General features: G+C 47.3%; 1 protein-coding gene across 3 annotated transcripts in view; it reads left to right on the top strand.

The window, feature by feature from the left end:
* HOOK3 (hook microtubule tethering protein 3) overlaps positions 1 to 21,712 on the top strand; it is a 1,217,139-nt gene that overhangs the window by 272,137 nt on the left and 923,290 nt on the right. For all 3 annotated transcript variants that reach the window (XM_086961833.1, XM_086961832.1, XM_086961834.1), the window contains exon 4: positions 7,143 to 7,193. In XM_086961833.1, the coding sequence (XP_086817959.1) occupies positions 7,143 to 7,193 (51 nt within the window). The remainder of the gene's footprint in view (positions 1 to 7,142; positions 7,194 to 21,712) is intronic.

Below are 21,712 nucleotides of genomic sequence, written 5' to 3'. Positions count from 1 at the left end.
CAAGCCCACGCGGTGGACCTAAAATGGCGTCTGGAGTGGACCAGGAGGGTCCGGGGTGCTCCTCTTTTGGAAGGGAGCAAGGGCCAGTCTGGAGCAACCAGACCAGCAGTGTTGTCGTAGTTGATCGTCGTCGGGAAGGCCACAAGCCAGCGGGCTAGTAGCCAGACAACGCGGTGAGCAGCCAAAAAGCAGAAGGGCCCCACGCAGATCGTGGAGATGCTGGGGGGCTGGACTTCGGTGCTGGAGCTGCTCAGGGTCGGGGCTTCTCGGACCCCAAAGCACTCACCAGAGGATCCCTCGGCGGTCGTGCTGGATAGAAGTCGTGCAGTTCTGATGATGGCCGGTCCCTCGAGGTCTCGTCGCACTTACGGTTCTCAGCTTAGCTGTAGAGGTAGGTAGAGGTCAGAGGTGCCAGGGAAGCCGGGTCTCGTCGTGCTGGTCGGTCGGATTCCTGAGGAAGGACGTGCAGCAAACCGCAGAGTTCTTAGATGGTGCCTGCGGATGCAGGGTGACTACTCCTTAGCCACAAGGGAGAAATCTTAGGAAGAAGTCGAGAGTTCCTTTCGTAGAAAGTAGTTTCTTGATTCAAAGATGATCTAATTTGGAAGGGTCCCCGCTCCTGCCTTTATCCTAAAGAAAGGGGTGGGTACGCGACTAGGTCCTGCCCTAGGGGTGGGACCAGGAAGAGGGGTGGTTACACCCCTCTCCCATGCCGGACTTTCCCCAGGCCAGGGGCTGGTGTGCCCCTGGAACTGGTTCTAGCCGGCAGATGCGTAGTGAGCACCGGGGTGCCACTTGCAGTCACCTTCCTGTAAAGCCCTGCCTACCCAGGATACACAAAACCCTGTCTGGGATGGTGCTAGCACTGCCCCTGACAGGAAACCCTTTGTCCAAGCTCTCCTCGCTGGAAGTACTACCAGCAGCAGGAGGTCAGACTCGTGTCTGTGGTGGCAGCATCCATTTTGTGGAGCTGAGGCTTCAGTTAACTTTAACCAGGGTTCACAGTTACATACATGTCGTGTCCCTCTAGAAGGGTGGAATGCTAACCCCGTCGCCAGAATTGGCGAGGGGTTAGTATTCCAATTCGTATGACACCTTACTCGACATGTTTTGATAAAGCAATACCAAAGATCGCATTTAACCGAGAGGATTATAATGCACGTAAGAGTATATGGTATGCGTTATCATGGAACAGCTATTAGGACTTGGTTCCGCAAGCTGCAAACGGGCTCAGCTCATGCCAGAGCACCATCTCACACGATTCCATGCACTCTGCCTTCAGGATTGTCAAGGCCTGCCATAGGAGTGACTGATGGGAATCTGTGTGTCCATTTTTAGGGTTAGATATAGGTATACTATATCTAAAGCAAAGGGTGATTACACCACCTTGCCCCAGCTGTTGTGCAGCCAGTTGTGTCAGATTTAGATGGCCATCCAGGGGTGGCATAATACATGCTTCAGCCCCTGGTAGGCCCTGGGTACACCTATGCCCTGAGTTACAGGGTCTGATAAGGTGGCCCAGTACCAATTGGAAATGTACCTAAAGTACATGGAATCCATTTTAGAGAGAGCAGTAGGCCTGGGGTCCTGATTGGCAGGGCCCCAGGTCAACTAAGTCGGAAAACCAGCAAAACACCAGGGAAAAAAAGTTGGGGGCAACCATAGTCAGGTATCCACCTTCCTACAGTAACCATATGTCAAGTTCTCCCCAAAGAGTCCCTTTACTTGCCTGGGTATCTCCCTCTCCATTTGGAGCGGTATTTCGTATGAACAATGTGGGACACTTAACCATGTTTCAGGTGTTTCAACTGTAATCTACTCATTAAGCGCTACTACCACCAGATAATCCATCAGGTTCTGTCGAGCTGTGTTGACTTCTGCTAAGCTGTCCAGCATCGTCACTGCCTATTCCCCGTTCAGAAGCAGAGTACTCATTAGCCTGGGCATTTCTAATTTTAATCCAGCTACCTTTTTCTTTTTAAATTGAGGTTAACAAGTCTTTTGTTTATCTTCTTGTTTAATGATGTATTCGAAGTGCGATGTTTCTCACTCTTCGGCTTGACTTGCTCCTCCGATTTTTGCTGTGACCACCAGTCTCTCTCCGAACATTTTTCGGATGACTCCTGAAAGGAGCAAGACTAATGTGTATCAGTATCAGGCTTTATAATATTGTCATGGTTTCTCAAATTGTATTTTCTCTGTGTGCTCCTTTTGAGGAGACCCACCTTGTGAATGTGTTTTGTTTTGTTTATTTTTTTATTTATTATCCCATTTCTTCTTTGAAGAATCGGGTGCAAACCTTTTCAGAATTGCTCTTAACTATTGGTTTTTCAGGTCTGGCTCCCAGATTACCTCTGCCAACCGAAGCATATGTATCTTTGATAATCTTAGGTAATTATTACTCCTGCTATGCTGGAGTGAATTCCCTCACGCGTTGGCGTATAGCCACTGCTACTGCCTCCCCTTTTATGTTAATCAACATAATGGCTGATACTTCGGCAATTTTGCCCATCAGTTTCATGCCCAGACCTAAGGCGCACTCTGCCCTGTACTCATTCTGAATCTGTTTCAGTACATCTGGTATGACTGCTATTGAAGGGGTACCATGTGTTGTGGTATATTCAGCAGCGGACATTGCATCCCAAGTGACACAATCTTCTATTTGGGGAGCCATTCCCATTTGCAAGCAAATTGTCAGTATTTTGTGTTTTTCCTGAGGACCCATATGGGGAAAAACAACTTCAAGCTGTGCTGTTTTTTGTGCTATCCAGAATGGAATTTGCTCCTGGCTGGTTTTCCCATAACGGCATTCAGTGAATGTGGGCTAATATCTCTAATAGCCATATGTTGTTGTGTTCCCTGAGCAGCCCTTGCAGTTTGAACTGTTAATGTTCTCATTATGTATTGTGTAAGATTTCTGTACATTTTTACGAAATCTCTGTAGAGTGTACGCATTCCTGCTGCTGATAAAGCAACAATGTCTGGATGTTGTGTATATGAAGCTAAGACCGGCCAGGTTGCTCCTTCTCTGATTTGGACCAAGTCTCACGTGTTCTGTGGTATGGGCTAGGGCGCCTTTAAACCAATTAATGTGTTCTTGGTAAGTAAATAGGACTTCCAAGTCCACATTTTGGAAATACTCATCAGGTGGTTCAACTTCAATGTATTAATGAAATAACCGCGTGTGAGCGCCTTCTGCGGGCGGGACTTTAATCCAAGAATAGAATACCTCTGTTCTGAATGCTTTGTGTGCCTGAACCCCAAGGTAACATCTCCACCAGTTGCCGGGAGGCCATGTTGTAATAATTTAATGGTAACTGCCTGCTTGCAATTTTCCAAAATATTTCGGGGAGCTACCCGCTCTTCAACGTCTTCAGCTTCTTCGTCATTGTCAGAGGAGTAGTATTTAGCTAATTTTTTATAGAGATATGGTATGCACCAAGCTTGAATAACCTACATACCGAATACCTACTCAACTGAGGCAGATTTGTTTATCCTTCCCATTTCTGACATCTCTGGTTTAAATGTGAGTAGGGGGACTCTGACAAAGTATGACTGAACTACTATGATAGACTGTTAAATAAGAACCCAACCAACGTTGGCAGCATCATGTTGTGTAGTTCCTACCAATCCAAAGGATCTGGGCATTGTTTGGACAACAAAAGCTAGGGGCGTGGTGTCTAGACTGACACCCCTGCCGGATTGGTTAGCTTAGAGACCATCTACCTCACAGTGTCACCTTAAGCCCCCTTAACCTATCGGGGAGCTAATTGTTTTCTGGCAACCACTGAACATGACCACCCTGACCCCTCGGCCATTGTGGAAATCGTACAAAACCTTTTGATCAGTCACTCGTGCTCCCTTATTCTCAGAGAAATATACAGAGAAGACACAGTGGAAAGTTTCCAATATAATTATTGAACCCACCTTATTCTTGCATAAAATACGTGTGCTGCAATGGTTAGTAGACAAAAGCAGATAAACAGGATTACAAGCACCAAAAGCGAAAATATAGTTCTACACTTCAATAAGCAGTGTCTGGGCCCCTGCTTGGCCAGACCTCTGCTGCATTGCTTCTAGTTTCCAGTGGCCACCATCATTGGTCTAGGGTGGGCCACTGAAAGAGGGGGAAACCTGTGTCCGGTAAATAACATTATTTGACTTCACCATAGCAAAGTTGCTCTCTTAACATATTTTCCCAGTTCAACAACTACTAATGGATGAACTCTGTTTGAGACTCATCATATCCGTTTCATTTAGGTACTACTGTAGGTAACACTACTCCGAGCGGGGCTCTCCAACTGTGCGCACTTTCTACCTCGCAAGGTATGCCTCAGTCCTCTCCTGTACCTGATGTGGGAGCCTCCTCCAAAGACTTTTTAGGTCTCACTTGGCATTAGCAGTGCGCTTTCTGCTGTTTTTGCCCTCCCGGTACCGAGATTTAATTAATTTTTTCGCTCGCGGCCGCCCGCCATTTCGTTGTGTTTTCATGACTTTTGTTACTATCGGCACTGGCGCGGGTGCCACGATTGTATCAAAAGTAAGAAATAGAAAAAAATGCTTTTCTATTTCCTTATTTTTGATACAATCGTGGCACTTGCGCCAGTGCCAAGATAGTAACAAAAGCCAGGCATCTCAACATGCTAACAGACCAGGACTGGCTGAGTGTGTGTCAGTGATATGAGGAACAGGGGGCATCAGAGTGCGTCTTCGCTTTTCATTTTTGTTTTTCATACTTGTTTTCCATACTTGTTTTTCATACTTGTTAAAGCTCTTCTGATCTACGTGAAGAGCTCTGGCAGAGCCCTCGATCAAGTACCATTTGACCGGCAAACAGGTAGTGTAAGAGTACAAAGCTAATCAGACTGGAGTTTGGTGGGGAGCGGAGGAAGTTCAGTGCAGATGCTGCAGTACTGACAGAATTCTTCTCCCATGACATTCCCTTTCAACAGCAACTGCCATGCCATTAGTGCACCTCACAGATTTGTCTGCTGATAAACAGATCTCTCATGGTGGTTAAAGCTCAAAGGTCAGTTACTTATGCCCTGATAAGCATTTCCTTCGATGTCGTCGGGGTCAGAGAACATATGGTTATTTTCTCTGACTAGGCATCCATGCATTATTCACAGGCAAGAGCAGCATATACAGGGGGGCAGCGAAATATATGGAATTATGGAAAGGGTTGATATGTAGGAGAACAGGGTAAATGTGAGGACAAGGGGGATGATGTGGAGGGAGATAAAGAGAAGGAATAGAGAGACAGAAAGGCGGGTTGAGAGGCAAAAGAGGAGGGGACCGTGCGAAAAAGAGATGAAGAGGCCGAATGAGGTGCAGAGGGGGAAGGGAGAAAAAGGCAGAGTGGCAGAGGGGCACAGAGGCAAGAAAGAAACAGATTGGCTGGAGATGCAGGGATGGGAGATGGGCACAGAAATAGGGGGGCTGTAGACAGAAGTTGAAAGGCTGGGAGTGGGTGATAAAGAGAGGAACACGAGAGAATGGCATTGATTAGGTAGGTCGATAATGTCAGAAACAAAGCAGAACAAGCATTGAAAATGCAATAGGTCTCGCCTTTGATTAAGTTAAGGCCATTTTCTTTGCTAATGGTATTGTACAGCAAAGCAAACTTGGCAGTTCTGGCTGGACTGAGCTAAGGAACGATGATGGATTTAACCCAGATCTGTGACTGGGGATGAGTGTCTGAATCGTTTCAGCGCTTCGTCCATCATCTCCTTGTGTTTACCTTCATAAAATAATAGCAATTGAATTTGCTAATTATTTCTAATATCTGGGAATTGTCTTTGAAAGAAGGGGATCATGGGTCAAAGCCATTAATTTGATAAAAACGGTTATTTGCCAAAGCCATAGGCGCCCTGATAAACTTTGCCAGTAAGCTAGGTAAGCGTCCCATTAACGACCTGTTGACTATTTATAAAGCCAAATGCATTTCAATTGCAATGTATGGAGCTGGAAAAAGGGGTTATGCTAATGTAGAGCCCCTACAACAGGTTGAAACAAGTTTTTAAAATCTCTTTTAGCCGTTCCGAAGAGCACAGCCACGTATATTTGTCTCGCCGAATTGGGACTGACATACCTGTCCAAAATAATTAAAATCCAGCTGATTTTATGATGGCATAAGGTCTGGACCGGTACTGCAACCGGTCTCAATCCGGACGTGATAAATGACTGTCTGATCCTACACAGGCACATTGAATTCCCTGGCTTGCATATGTCAAAAATGTAATGAATGATTCAGGCTGCCCCGAGTATTTTGTTAATTCTGCCAGCCTGATCACTCTCAAAAGGAGGGAACTAAAGCTATTCTGTATTAGTCATCTGGAGATGATTAGTTTTTCCTCTAATATTGTGAAACCATCCATCAGAGCTAACCAATTGCTCTTGACGCAACCAGGAATACAACCCTACCTAATAATACCAACAGGGACCTATGACAGGCTGCTATTGACTCTCCTTCGGTTAGGCAATTTTCACAACATGGTCACAATCCCTAAGGTAAATGACTGGTCACGTTCCCTGTGCCCTTGTCCTTGTGACGATCTATCTGCAAAGTCTACAATTCATATTCTTTTTTTCTGTAAGTTTTATACTTTAATTAGGAAAAGATGGATTCTGCCTATTTTAAAAGTGCTAGGACCGAGACAATGTCGCCCTGCTTTCATCAAGTTACAATTTTTAGATGATGACATTTTTATGGATCACATAGCCAATTATTTGAAAGGGGTCAGTTAGATACAGGAAAACCATGCAAGGCCCTCTTTCTCTTAAACGTTTATTTTTTTATGTCTTGGTTGTGTACGTCAATTAGTTTCTGTACTAAGTGTAACCAATGTTTTTTTAATGTATTAAATTTACTTACATGAATTAATGTATCTTTGCTTTTAATGTATTGTGCTTTTATGATTTAAGCTTTTTAAATCGAATAAAGCGCATTTGATTTGATTTGACTCCTCATATCACTTTACCAAAAAGAGCAACTCTTGCGTCTAGGGATGTCTCAGTTCTGCAGTCTTCCCCAAACAAAAAAACAGTTTGTTGCAATAACTGAAATAAGGAGAAATTATTAATACAAGTTATAATTACAAAAGTAATTGCATACTTTTTGACTTTTTTATATCTGCCAACAGATCAGCAATTTAAAGAAAATCTTGAAAGGAATCCTAGATTACAACCATGAGGTAAGATTTATTTGTGCGCCATTACTAGTGTGCACTTTTGGTTAATGTTGTTGGACTGTAGTATCTTGCATACTCTTGTGTAATGCTGTACGTAAGATCTTGTCGTTTGTACCGGTCCGAGTAATGTCTGCTAGATATGCATGGCTGTTATTGGTGCCTTTCTTTTACAATTGTATTTGAGCAGTTCACAGAGCTAGCATTTAGTCAAATTAGGTTGGATTTATTTTCTTTGTTATATTTTTTTTAATTTGCTGTAGGCACATGAGCTTTGGTTGAAAAGATCTGAAGTGATGGAAGGGGTTTAGCTTAAATATAGCGAGGGCTTCGTGTACTCGTTTCCCTCGGATGTTGTCTCATTAACAGGTAACAGTGCATAGCTCATAATGTGCTGTTTCACTAACGTGACAATAAAAAAGGTAAAAGTAATGTGATAGAAATTTTACATTGAATCTTAAGACCTTTCCATGGTAAACTACTCTTCCAAGAGAGTGGCAGTAAGCAACAAGATATTTCTATAAAAATAATGAATGTTTCAGAGCATTGTACTATGAAAAACGCTATCCATCAGAATAATGTGCACCAGAATTAGCAATTCTGAAATAATGAGTTTCCAGGCTTTTAACGGCTGGCAAACAAAGTTCAGTTCATAAATCATAAGTCTCTTAAACAGTAGATATAACACACCTTCTATTAAAAACACACCAAAATGTAAAACCATTACAAATTTTGTCAAGGCACATGTAACGTCCATAAATTGCCCTGAGAATAGAAATTTCACAACCAGTAGTTTTGAGATTATATTATACTTTCAAAGGTTTGGCTTTAAAAACAAGAGTTGTAGCACCACCAAATAAAGCCAGTCTGTAACAATATAAATATTGGGGCACACCAGAATTGCATATCCCATTCAGATTCCTGAAGGAGTTTATGGCTAACAGATATGCATACAAAGGGTGTTGTTTTACCCTGAAGTTTAATATCGTGCTACACATATGCTGATTAGGAAGGCAGTATAGATATTGAAATGATGTGTAGTTTTCCCATGACTTTCAAGTCGGGCAAACCAAGACTTTAATAAAGAGTTGGAGGGTCATATTATGTGTGTAGATATTTTTTGTTCATCTCGAGTCCCACTAGTTGACCAGCAGTATAGAATTAAAGGATCATTCAACCCCCATCATTCTGGAACAAAGTCTTTTAAGCTGCTCCAACAGCCCTGAAAGCTTTAATAAACTTGGAAAACCTGATTCGCCCCCAAGAATTATAGGTGTTTTGAAATTAGTAAAATAAAATACTTTTTAGTACACTATTTCTTCATTGATGAGTCAGAGAGACTTCTAGATCTGATGAAAATAATCTTGTATGGATGAGAGATGGCTAAGAAAAGTTGAACCTCTGGTTCTCCGAGTCACAAATGCTTTAATGAACTTGAAAACCCAAATCCCTCTCGAATGACTCCACTCGCCCAAAGAAAAAATACCTAGTGGGTGGTGGGGGGGGGGGGGGGATGTTTGAAACTAGTAAAATAAAAGATGAAACCATGTTTAAATACATTGTTTCCTCATTGATGAGTCCGACTTCTAGATAAAACAAAAAACATCTTCTAAGTGAGGATGAACGATAGCTAAGGAAAATTAAACAGACTTCATGAATCTTTGTTAACTTATGGGAAAGAAAGGATTTCTGTAGAAACTGAATGAATCCTTTTCAATAACCTGAAAGAAAGTTTGAAGTCACACTAGTACAGACGCAAACATCCTCTGTTAATGTATTCAGCAGCTTGTTCTGTGTTTGAAGCGTGGGCTGTGAAAAATGCCATAAGGTTTGTATGACTTACACACTAGCTTTATCAGCGTGGAAATATTTGTATGTCATAAGAGACTATTTAATATATTTACTTTGTTCTGTGTAGTTAATAACTTTGCAAATAATTATAATCATGGAACACTGAGGGTTTTTAGTTTAGGTTTATCCCAAGCTTGATTTTCCTCTATGCAAAGATACCAAGCTCATATTAAGTGCACAAAAAAGTCTGCCTAACATGAGACCAGATGCTTCACTAATGGTTAAAATGTATTTTAGCCTTCTTCCCGGAGAAAATGTTTTGAAAGCCATAGCGCCTCTGGAAGACTGGACTGCTGTCATTTATTTTTGCCTCTAGCATAACCTTTCCAATATGCCTGGTGATGATGAAAATATTCTGATCTTTCCGTCTTTTTTAAAGCATTCCAGCCACACAAAATTAAGGTTTACATTGAAAGTTTGGATGTGCTATGATGTGAAATAATGTTTGTTTAAACTTGTATCTGAAAGAGACACGTTAGTGATAGATTTCTTACCTTAGAATATTCCCCAGGCGTCAGACTGGATCCGGAAAATTTTGCTTAGCAGTACCCCTGTGCGTCGGTAGGTGGCATTGTGCGGCTCCGCGTCCATCACTGGCATCGTGAGCGCCGAGATGACATCACGGAGACTACTTAGGCGGCACCCATGTGCATTGACGTTGGTTCTTTCTTTTTCTGCGCAGAAAGCGCACATCCGGATTGACCACGTACCTTATTCCTTTTTTTTGACTACTTTTTGAGACTTTTGTCTCCTTCTCTTGTCTCCTGGTGCACGTAGGGATGCCCAGCTTTATGTCTTGTGGGTCGTGCTGCTGTAACATGTTGGTGGTGGACCCCCACGATGTTTGCGTCTACTACCTGGAGACCGACCATGACTCCCGGGACTGTCAAGCCATGGCTCGAAGGCCTTACGTGAGCGGCGTCGGAAGTTGCTGGAGGTCCGGCACTCTTCTGACTCTGCTGCGGGTCTAGGGGCCGTTCGCGGGGCCTGAGCCATCGCTCCTCTGGCTCCAAGTCGACGCCAGAAAAAGAAGTAGAAGAAGCGTGTTCGCTCTCAGACGTCCCCCTGTCGCTTCTCTGAGGCGGACGTGGGGGATAGGGGCTCTGCCCCTGCTGCTCCTCCGGAGCCTGGGCGTCCCGCGGCCTACCCGCCATACCTGGGTCCGTTGGCGACTCCCAAACAGATGCAAGAGTTTCTTGCTGCCATGTGACGCTTTTTTAGGCCTCGGGCTTCAGCCGGCTCGCCTGCGGGCCCCGCGGTCCTGTGTCCAGATCCTGTTGGCCTGGCGGTACTGCCTCCAGCGCCATCCCGATAGGCACAGGATCCAGCGCCCTCTGCTCCGGCGCCACAGGGTGCAGCGCTACTGGCTCTGGCCCCAGCGCTGCCCTCTACTCCGGCCCCAGCGCCGCCCGTGGCTCTGCCACAGGTGCCGCACTGGGTGGCGATTATCCCACCCCTGCCCCGGTTCCCGGACCATTTTGTTCCGACCTGGGATCCGCATTCGGATGCGGCTCAAGCTCGGCCCCGACCGGCGCGGTTTTCGGAGCCATTCCCGGCACATCTCTCGGTACCGTGTGGCTTGGGGCGAGTGAGAGTCCGGACACTTTTTAGCTTTGGATAGGGATTTATTTTCTTTGCAACTTTTCGGGCACGTGAAGAAAGTCTTGTGTGCAATCTCAGTTGTATCTACGCAGATGGGCTCACTCTCTTCTTCTTCGGTCTCCACGTTGTCGGATGTTCCGCGGTACTCCCAGGTTTAGGGGCAGAAAAAGAAGAGAAAGGGACTTAAGGACTTGGTACTATTCACTTAAACACCTAGGACCAAGGGCGTGAGGTCACCGCTACTCGTGTTCAAAGAATAAACATGCTCGTGTGCTCGGGGTTGTGTAGGTACACGTGGGAGGATTGGCAAGCAGGAGGCAAGGAGTGAGAATGCAACTGCCCCCGGTTGTGTTAAGGGGATGTCGGTTAAGTGCTAAGTTGTTCCCCGCCTCCCGACCCAGCCCGTTAACCCCTCCCGTACCTGCTTTAGCCACACTCCTCCCTTCGGAGTGTGGCACGGGGATTCACGGGAACGTTGGCCTCCTGGCTCTCCTTCCTCACTACTGGAACACTGCTCCCCGCTCCTTTCTCCGCTCTCGTCCTCCTCGTCTCTCCGGCGTCCACCTTCTCCTTCTCCCGGGGTGACGTCACACGCCATTCCTTGTTCTTCCGGGCTTTTCACCAATCAAGCTATGCTGAAGTCACGGATGTGTGTACTTTCTTCTCCTGACGGCGGCCAGTTGAAGGAACAGTCCTCGTTCCTATCGAAGTCTGATTCGGCTGTCCACGGTATCCACTTGTCCTGAGGGGAAGGATTGGAAGCATTTTCAGTGACCCACCATTCGTTTGGGGTCCCTACATCCTCCCTATGCTCCGAGTCACATACCTCCCCCCTGGATTCTCCCGATTGGGGAGAAACTGAGTTCGGGACAGAAAGTCTGCGTTGCCATTGTTGGTTCCATTTCGGTGCCCGACCACGAAGGAAAAGGGTTGCAAAAACAGAAACCACCTAAGGATGCGAGGGTTTTAAGATTTGTTCTTATGCATCCACTGAAGGGGGCATGGCCAGTGTACAGGACAAAGGATCGCCCTTCCAGGTAGTACTTAAGCTTCTCTACAGCCCATCTGATTGCCAACCCTTCTTTCTCTACAGGTGGGTACTTGCGCTCTCCTGGGTGGAGCTTACGACTAATGAATAGGATAGGATGTTCCATCCCATCTTCTCCTTCTTGTGACAGAACAGCACCTATCCCTAAGTCGGAGGCGTCTGTAGCTAGTGTGAATTGCTTTTCAAAGTTGGGGGGTATTAACACAGGACTTGTGGTTATAGCTTGTTTAAGTAGCTGGAAAGCATGTATTGCGGTATCAGGGAGTTGTTTCAATTGGGTGTTTTTCAAGTTCTTTTTCAATAAGTCTGTTAAGTAACTGGCTACTTCTGGGAAGTTGTCTATAGTACCCTATTAGACCCAAAAAAGCTCTCATTTCCGTTTTAGTGGAAGGGAAGGGGGTGTTCTGTATGGCTTTTACCTTTTCTTCCTGTGGGGCTATGACTCCCTCCCCTAGTACATAACCCAGATACTTTACTTTAGTGAAGGCGGCTCTGGACTTCTTTGCATTCACGTGTAGTCCTGCTTTCTTTAGTACGGAGAGGATGAGGTGTATGTGTTCTAGATGGTCTTTCCATGTTTTGCTCAACACGACTATGTCATTATGTCATCTAGATACACCGAACAATAGGCTTGGTGAGTGTCTAACACTTCGTTTATAAGCCTCTGAAAAGTTGCTGGGGCCCCATGCAGGCCAAAAGGAAGTACATTAAATTCAAAGAGACCCTCATCGGTAATAAAGGCTGTTTTGTGTTTATCCTGTTCTCTTAAAGAGACCTGCCTATAACCTTTGGTTAGGTCTATCGTTGTTATGAACCGTGCCTCTCCTATCCTTTCCACTAGTTCATCTACCCGGGGTATGGGGTACCCATCAAAAGAAGAAAGGGCATTTAGAGCTCTGAAGTCCATACAGAACCTCGTAGATCCATCTGGCTTTGGAACCATCACAATGGGCAATGACCAGCTGCTCCTGGATGGTCGTATAACGCCCAAACGGAGCATATCTTGTACCTCTCTTCTTATATTTTGCCTCCGGGCTAATGGAATCCTATATGCCTTTTGCCTCACGATTTTCCCCTTTTATGTGTCTATTGTATGTTCAGTTACGTGACTGTGACCCGGAAGATTTCCGCGAAGGGTTTTAGGACTTCTACCAGTTCCTCTTTCTCCCTGTTAGTCAGTTCTGGGTTTGTAGGTAACTGATCTAGTGTTGAGCTGTTAGTGTCTATTGACAGGGCCGGATGGGTGGTCTTAGGAGGTGGACCTAACCACTTTTTCAAGATGTTTATGTGGTAGCATTGTTGGCGTGTGGGGGACATTTGTAGTCTATATGTTGTGTTTCCCAACGCCTCCACCACAGGATAAGGACCCATTCACTCGCTTTTCAGCTTTTGAGCCGAAGAGGGAAGAAGCACCAGTGCCCAATCACCCTTTTCTAGTCTCCTCCATTTCTTCCCTTTATCATAAAAGCGTTTTTGTTTTTGTTGGCTTTTGTCTAAATTGGAATATGCTAAGTCTCTCAATTTTCCTAGCTTTGATTTCAACTCTTTGGTGTACTCCAGTACAGATCGTTGTTCATCTCTTTCTTCATGTTCCCACGCGTCTTTTGTGATTTCTAACAGGGAACGTGGGTGTCTGCCATACAACATTTCAAATGCGGAGCAGCCAAGACTGCTTTGTACCTGAGCTCTCAGAACATACAGAGCCAATGGTAGGAGTCTATCCCAATCCTTATTCTCAACAGTCTGCATTTTTTTTAGGGTGGCCTTTAATGTACGGTTATACTGCTCGACAAGACCATCTGTTTGGGGATGATATGCCAAAGTGCGAATGTGGTGTAAGTCCAACAGTTTACACACTTCTTTCATCATACGTGACACAAATGGGGTCCCCTTGTCTGTTAGTATCTCACGGGGAAAACCAACCCTAGAGAACAACTCAAGCAGTTTTTCTGCCACATTCCTGGTGGTAGGGGATCTCAGTGCAAATGCCTCCGGAAATCTGGTGTTATAGTCTACCGCCACTAAAGCATAAGTGTTACCTCTTGAGGTACGTGGCAGGGGACCTATAAGGTCCATACCAACCCTTTCGAATGGGTTTCCTATGATGGGTAGGGGCTGTAGTGGAACACCTGGTGGTTTGTATGTGTTCTTTTTTGGCACACCTCACAATGCTTACAATATAGTTCAGCTTCTTTGTATGTACCTGGCCAGTAGAAGTGTTTAGTTATGTGTTGTGTTGTCTTTTCTGCTCCTGAATGACCAGCCGTCAAATGTGTGTGTGCATAAAATAGGATTTGTTCCCTAAAAGCATTTGGAACCACTAGTTGTAAAGGCTCATTAGGTTTACCCTCTCTATAGAGGAGGTCATTCTTAATCAGAAACCTTGGGTATGTTACGGCAGAAGGGGTTGTCTGTGCCACAAGTGCTGCTTCCCATGCATTAAGGAGAGTGGCATCATTATATTGGGCGAATTTGAAACTTCTATCCAGTTCCCATGGTTCCGCTGCTAGCAAAGAGGATTTCGGATGGTTAGTGTTCTTTAATTCTGCTTGAAATAATGATAGGAAGTTTGGGTTGTCTACCCCCAATATTAGATCTTCTGGTAAGGTCTCAATTACCCCCACCTTCACTCGGCATGGGTTCCTACCTTCTGAGTAGATAGTGATACAAGCTAACTGATAGGGCTTCACGTCTCCGTGTACGCACCTTATGTTTACCAGGGTGGTAGGGAGTATCTGGGCAGGTTCTGCAAATCTCCTTTGTATGACCAACTGTCTGCACCCTGAGTCTAACAGTGCCTTTAGTTCTTTCCCGTTGACATGTATACGTACGTAAAAGGAGGGCCCCATTTCTGCTGTATACATCACTGCTCTCGGGATATACGTCACCTCCATTGGTTCTTCAGGTGGTTTTCTACGAGAACAAAGTCTAGCAATGTGGCCCCACTCGCCACATTCAAAACATTGTGTTCCTCTAATAGGTGGGGGATCCAAGGGGACTGGTTTTGGTTTTATCGCTTCTAGGCTGGTCTTCTTTTTTTCGGTCTCCATGTTGTCGGATGTTCCGCGGTACTCCCAGGTTTAGGGGCAGAAAAAGAAGAGAAAGGGACTTAAGGACTTGGTACTATTCGCTTAAACACCTAGGACCCAGGGCGTGAGGTCACTGCTACTCGTGCTCTAAGAATAAACATTCTCGTGTGCTCGGGGTTTTGTCCCCGCCTCCTGACCCAGCCCGTTAATCGCTCCCGTACCTGTTTTAGCCACACTCTTCCCTTCGGAGTGTGGCACGGGGATTCACGGGAACGTTGACCTCCTGGCTCTCCTTTCTCGCTACTGGAACGCTGCTCCTCACTCGTCTCTCCGCTCTCGTCCTCGTCTCGCCGGCGTCCACCTTCTCCTTCTCCCGGGGTGATGTCACACGCCATTCCTTGTTCTTCCGGGCTTTTCACCAATCGAGCTATGCTGACGTCACGGATGGGCGTACTTTCTTCTCCTGACGACGCCCAGTTAAAGAAACAGTCCTCGTTCCTATCGAAGTCCGATTTGGCTGTCCACGGTATCCACTTGTCCTGAGGGGAAGGATTGGAAGCATTTTCAGTGACCAACCATTCGGTTGGGGTCCCTACATCCTCCCTATGCTCCGTGTCACACACCGCTTACCCCCTCTCCGGCTCCGGCCCTTCAGCCGCGGCTGGCTCCCTCTACTCCGGAGCTGGACGAGGGCTGGGATGGCTCAGAGGACCCCCTCGCACGGCAGTGTGACTCCGAGCAGGATTGGGTGGACGACCTTCAAGATGCGGGCGAACTTGATGTCTTCTGACCTGGGGTTTGCCTCCCCTCCGCCTACTATCGAGGAGTGCTCTTCCTACACTATGGTGCTGCGTCGGGCAGCGGAGGCTGTCCATCTCAATCCCCCTATGGTGGCCCTCAAGACCAACCTCCTTACGGAGGTGCTCCAGACGGCGGCTACGTCATCTGAGCCGCTGCTTCCTTTCAATGAGGCCCTTACTGAAGTCCTCTTGGGCACTTGGTTCTGGCCGGCCTCCGGGGTACTGGTGGATAAGAACATCGCTAGGCGTCATTGCCTGGTGATCCTGGCTTCTTGACCACTCATCCCACGCCTAAGAGCCTGGTCATTCAGGCCTCGACGTCGCAGAGTGCCTTTCCACTGGCTCTGCCGGATAAGGACTCTAAGCGGCTGGACCAATATGGCAAGAGGTTGTTCTCAGCCAGTTTGGGGTTGCAGTCGGTTAACATCGCCTGCTTATTGGGCCGTTACTCCCACACGGTGTGGGATTCGGTAGCAGAGGTCTTGCCTCAGTGTTCTGAGGAGGTCCAGGCTGTGCTTTCCCAAGCGATTGCGGAAGGCAAGGATGCAGCAAAGTTTGCCATCATGTGTTGGCTGGACACCGCTGATTCGTTGGGCAGGCGATTTCTTTTTTTGTTGTTGTTTTTTTCATGACAAGAAGAAGAAAATACATAGGTATGACATTTCAGCCCACCCACTCCCCCCCACCCACCAAAAAAGAAGTAACAGCGTATTGAAGAGAAATAATGGGCGCGAAACAAGGAGAGAGAAAAAAAAGAAGGAAGAAAGAGGGCTAAAGTAGGAAAGAGAGAGATCTAGATGACACGTAACTGTCTGGTTAGAAGAAAGAGAAAAAAAGAAAGGGAGCGTCCACGAAGAGAGAAACAGAAAAGAGATTATCTTAATGCCCGATAGCTCCAGCCAAGAGGATAATTTTTCCCACACCTCCAGGCCCTTTTTCCGACTCTAACGCCCCTTTTTGGCATAGACAGCTTTTTCCAAATGATATGTGGCAACAAGTCTTGCCAGCCACTGAGAAAATGAAGGGGGGGGCCAGAATCCAGCCAGGCGGAGGCAACACAAATCCTCCAAACTCTAAAAATGAGTCCATTGCTTTTAATCCTAAGGGATTCAGACTGGGTCCCCAGCAAGATAATAGTATGGTTTAATGAAATAGACTGATTAGTGATTTCACTTAACAATTCCTGTATACGACAAAGTGTTGAGGCAAGTTTCGGACAAGTTGCAAAAATGTGGATTGAGTTGTACCCGAAATCAGAGCAACGAGGGCAAAATGCCCCTTTGCCTACTCCCCACTTGGCGAACTTACAAGGGGTAATGTACAGAAAAAAAATTGTTTTAAAGTGTTGTGCCTGCAGTTTGGCTGAGAGTAAAATGTTTTGTGTGACAGGGCTAAAAAGTTATAAAAGATGCTATGAGGGGAATCTAGGTTTACGTGCCATTTGTCTGTAATGGTATGAAGATCGTCTGGGGTTTGCCTATATATAAGACCAATCCGGGGGGTCGAGGTGTTGTGCAGTTTAAGGAGCTCCGCTTCCTTAAACCCAATGTCCCCCCGACTTTCCTGGAAAGAAAATCATAAATCGCAAGATACCTTAAGGCATCTTGGTTTTTTTAAACTAAATTTAGCTTGTAAGGTTGAGAAAGGTTTGACTCCCTCACTGGTGATCAGATCCCCTAATTTCGTAATGTTAGCCTTCTACCAGTCTGAGAAGTAGGATTTTCCAAAGATGGCTGGTAGGTTATTATTATTAAGAGTAGGAGAATAATAATTGAATCTACCCAGCCCGAAGGTACTACGGATGTTGCAAAAGACTTTGTGAGAGTTTGTTAGGGTCTTGAACCGCACGCGCTTATAGTATCCAAAGGACATCTCTCGAAGCAAACATCCCCAGTGCTGTTCGCCCATCAGAAGTTGAAAGGGCCAGGGAGGTCCAAGTACAGGAGGAAGGAGTCGTTCTCTAACTAGTTCAGAACTACTGCAGCACTGAGGCCCAGTAGTATAGTATGATGTTGGGAAAGGACCAACCTCCTTGTTCCTTCGGAAGTGATAGCTGCTTTAGTGCCCGCATAGGTTGGGAGTAGGCCCAAATAAATTGTTTGAAGATTTGTTGCAATTTGAGCAGATTTGCTTTGCTAAATTCCAGGGGTATGGTACGAAAGAAGTAAAGAAGTTTAGGAAAATATGTCATTTTTATGACGTTGCATCTGCCCACGAGGGTTAGGTGCAGATTGTCAATTTGTTTTAGTGCCTTCTTGGTGTGAGCTGCAAGAGATGTTAGGTTGTCTGTCACAATTTCGTCCATATTGGATGAATTGCAAACCCCAAGATATTTAGCCTTTGGTACTACTCTACTATCTACCCAGGTATTTTGTGTGATTTATTATAATTTGTGACGATTTCAACGACTGTGGCGATTTCATGACTGGTTGAGAACTACCTGGTTCTCGCCCGATGTCCAGGGCTCGCTCATTGACATGCCCTTTGATGGCTTCCGCCTCTTTGTCGACAAGGCTGATAATGCCCTGGATCGCTTTAAAGGCTTGCGGGCTACAGCCAAGTCTTTGGGTCTGTCCATGAAGAACAGTGGGGTTTGTTCCTTTAGTGGCCAGGGCAAAAGCACGCCAGCTCGCTCCTCCATAAAACCTGTGCAGAACCAGCCCCAGCGCGGCCGCGGACGTGGGTTCTGCATGGGCAGGTCTGGTAACCAGCGAGCATGTCAGTCCACCCCCACCCCTGCTGCTTCCACCTCTATGCCTTCCTAATCCAAGCTTCACAGAGCACCCCACGCCGGTGGGTGGCCGGGTGTGCCACCACCTCCACCACTGGTGTGCAATTACATCGGACAAGTGGGTGCTGCGATAATCTGTCAAGGTTACTCGCTCCGCTTTCTGTCCTCTCCTCCGGCCATCCCACCTCGGTACCACTGCATGTCGGGGGATCATTTGGCTCTTCTCCATCAGGAAGTCACAGCCCTCCTGGCCATGGGGGCCATCGAGTGCGTTCCCGGTCAGGAAGTAGGGAGTAGTTGTTATCTTGGACCTCCTGGACGTCAATCGCTTTCTTCGGAAGGAGAAGTTCAAGATGCTAACTCTGGCTCAGGTCCTGGCTGCTCCGGACCCTGTAGACTGAATGGTGGCGTTAGACTTGCAGGATGCGTATTTTCATATGCCCGTCCTGCTAGCTCACCGGCGTTACCTGCAGTTCACGGTAGGCCAAGAGCATTTTCAGTTTACAGTGCTCCCCTTTGTCCTTACCAGTGCCCCTTGGGTGTTCACGAAGGTGATGGCGGTGGTCGCAGCTCATCTGCGCAAGTTAGGGGTGTCAGTCTTCCCCTACCTTGATGACAGGCTGTTGAAGGCGGGCTCGCTCCAGGCAGTTGTCACCCCCCTCCAGACTACGGCCGACCTCCTGCATCTGCTGGGGTTCTCCATCAATGTGCCGAAGTCGCACCTGAGTCCCTCTCAGAAGCACCCTTTTATCGGAGCAGTTCTGGATTCTACCCTGTTTCGGGTTTATCCTCCCAAGCAGCGGGATATTCACGATATGATTCCGCTCTTTCAGCCTCTATCCCGGGTTTCAGTCAGGTTGACCCTCCGGCTTCTGGACCTGATGGCCTCCTGCATCCTGCTGGTGGCATATGCCAAATGGCATATGCAGGCTCTGAAGTGGGACTTGAAGTTTCAGTGGGCACAGCATCAGGGCAACCTGTCAGATCACGTCCAGATCTCGGCGGGCCCTGCACGACCGTTGCAGTGGTGGCTCACGAATCGCGATTGGGTCAGTGGCAGATCCCTCTCCCTTCCCTAACCGGAGCACACAGTGGTAACGGATGCGTCCCTCCTGGGATAGGGAGGCCACATGGGAGAGGTGGAGATCAGAGGCCTCTAGTCTCCGGCGGAGTCCTGGCTCCATATCAACTTTCTGGAGCTGTGGTCGATCCGACTTGCACTGAAGGCATTCCTTCTCTCTATCCAGGGAAGTGTAGTGCAGGTTTTCACGGACAACACCACCGCCATGTGGTATTGCAACAAACAGGGCATGGTGGGGTTGTGGACCCTATGTCAGGAGGCCCTGCGCCTCTGAACATGGCTGAAACATCAAGGCATTACCTTGGTGGTTCAACACCTGGCAGGTTCACTGATCGCAAGGGCAGCCAAGCTGAGCCACCGGTGCATGCTGGACCACGAATGGCATCTGAACTCAGATGTGGCACAAAGTCTCTTTCTGCAGTGGGTAGAGCCTTGGTTAGATCTATTCGCCACAAAAGAGAACACGCAATGTTATCAGTTCTGCGCTTTGGAATTTCCAAGGCGGCACTCGCTCGGAGACTCTTTTCAGCGAGAGTGGAATTGCGGTCTGTTTTACACCTTTCCGCCTATAACACTTCCGCCCAGAGTGCTGAAGAAGATCAAGCGCGACCGGTCCCAAGTCATTCTTGTGGCTCCGGACTGGGCTCGAAGAGCATGGTATCCCGAGCTACTCAGTATGAGCATCGATCCCCCGATCCGTCTGCCTCTTCGGGAGGATCTTCTGTCGTAGCAGCAGGGGACAGTCCTCCACCCGAACCTGTCCGGCCTCCACCTCCATGTATGGAGATTGAGCGGCAACAGTTTACCCCTTTCGATCTTCCTCCCGAAGTCTGTGATGTCTTTCTGGCATCCAGGCGTCCCTCCACCAAAACGGTATACGCCTGGAGGTGGAACAGATTTGTGGTATGGTGCTCAGCGAAGGCTGTGGATCCCCTTTCTGCCCCTCTTTCTGTGGTTCTTCTGTTCCTTCTCTCTTTGACCCAGCAGGGCTCTGCTCTGGGCACTATCAAAGGTTAGCTTTCGGCCATCCTTGCCTTTCTGTGGCTTCCAGATCAGCCTTCTCTTTTTAAGTCCCCGGTTGTTAACCGTTTTCTTAAAAGCATTGCGCATCCGTTTCCACCCGTACCCTTCGTAATGCCTCAGTGGGACTTAAATCTTGTCTTGACTTTTCTGATGTGCGCTCACTTCGAGCCCCTCCAGAACTGTCCTTAGCGTCTTCTCACTCTAAAAACAGCTTTCCTATTTTGCTTTCACCTCTGCCAGAAGAGTGAGTGAGCTCCAGGCCCTTTCTTCCAAACCTCCTTTCCTTTCTGTTCATCCGGACAGGGTGGTTTTATGGACCCGTCCTTATCTTCTGCCAAAGGTTGTCACGCTCTTCCACATCGGGCAGACCATCACTTTGCCCACCTTCTTTCCGCATCCTTCAAGGGAAGAGGAGAGGCTCCACCGTCTAGACCCAAAACGTGGGCTCACATTTTATCTGCAGAGTACACAGCAGTTCCGGGTGAATGATCAGCTTTTTGTTGGCTACGTGGGCGCTCAGAAAGGTTAAGCTGTGCACAAACGAACCATCTCCAGGTGGGTCGTTCTGTGCATCAAAGCATGTTACTCCTTGGCCAAGAAGGAGCCTCCTGTGGGGCTACGTGCCCATTCAACCAGGGCAACTGTAGCCACCACTGCCTTGGGATGCGGCGTTCCCTTTCAGGACATTTGTCAGGCAGCTGCGTGGGCCTCGCTGCACACGTTTACAAAACACTACTGCCTCGACAGTCGGGTACAGAGAGATGTCTTTTTTGGCCGTTCTGTGCTGCGTGACTTCTAGTGTAATATTGTTCGCAGACCCACCAACGGGATTGGTATTGCTGGGGTATCTATTCTAAGGTAAGGAGGGGGGCGCTAGTGAGCCCGGAGCAAGATGGCAGCACTTTAGTGTTGCTCTGCCGGTCAAGACATTCATCCGCCTACTATCCTGATTGACTGACGCCACCCAGAGCTTCCACACTCAGATTCATAATCCTTAACCCCTACGGATTATTTTGATACCTGTTGGTTGCAGATTGGTGACCCGTGGCAGTGCTTTTACCATCTGTGGGGTTCTGGCCCGAAATGGCAGCTCCGCTGTGTACGCGCCTGCCTGCTGTGGACTTCTCTGCAGTGGTCTGTCGCTGCCTGCCAGATTGCCCTATGCTGTATTGCGGTGTGGAGGCTTGGCCGCTCGGATTAAGCGGGCTTCCGAGACGCTGTGGACACCAGGAGCCTGCGGGACTGCAATGTGAAGCTAGGCCGCCCGCCTCGCGGCTGTGAGCCTGACTGCTGTGGGGTGTGTGATAGAGGTGCATGATGGGGGATGGAGTGTCTTCGCTGGCGACCGGAGGAGCCTACC

This window comes from Lissotriton vulgaris, chromosome 3_1 (genome assembly GCF_964263255.1).
Source record: "Lissotriton vulgaris chromosome 3_1, aLisVul1.2, whole genome shotgun sequence".
Lineage (NCBI taxonomy): Eukaryota > Metazoa > Chordata > Amphibia > Caudata > Salamandridae > Lissotriton > Lissotriton vulgaris.
Note: the sequence above shows the minus strand (reverse complement) of the source record. Positions and strands in the feature narration are given on the sequence as shown.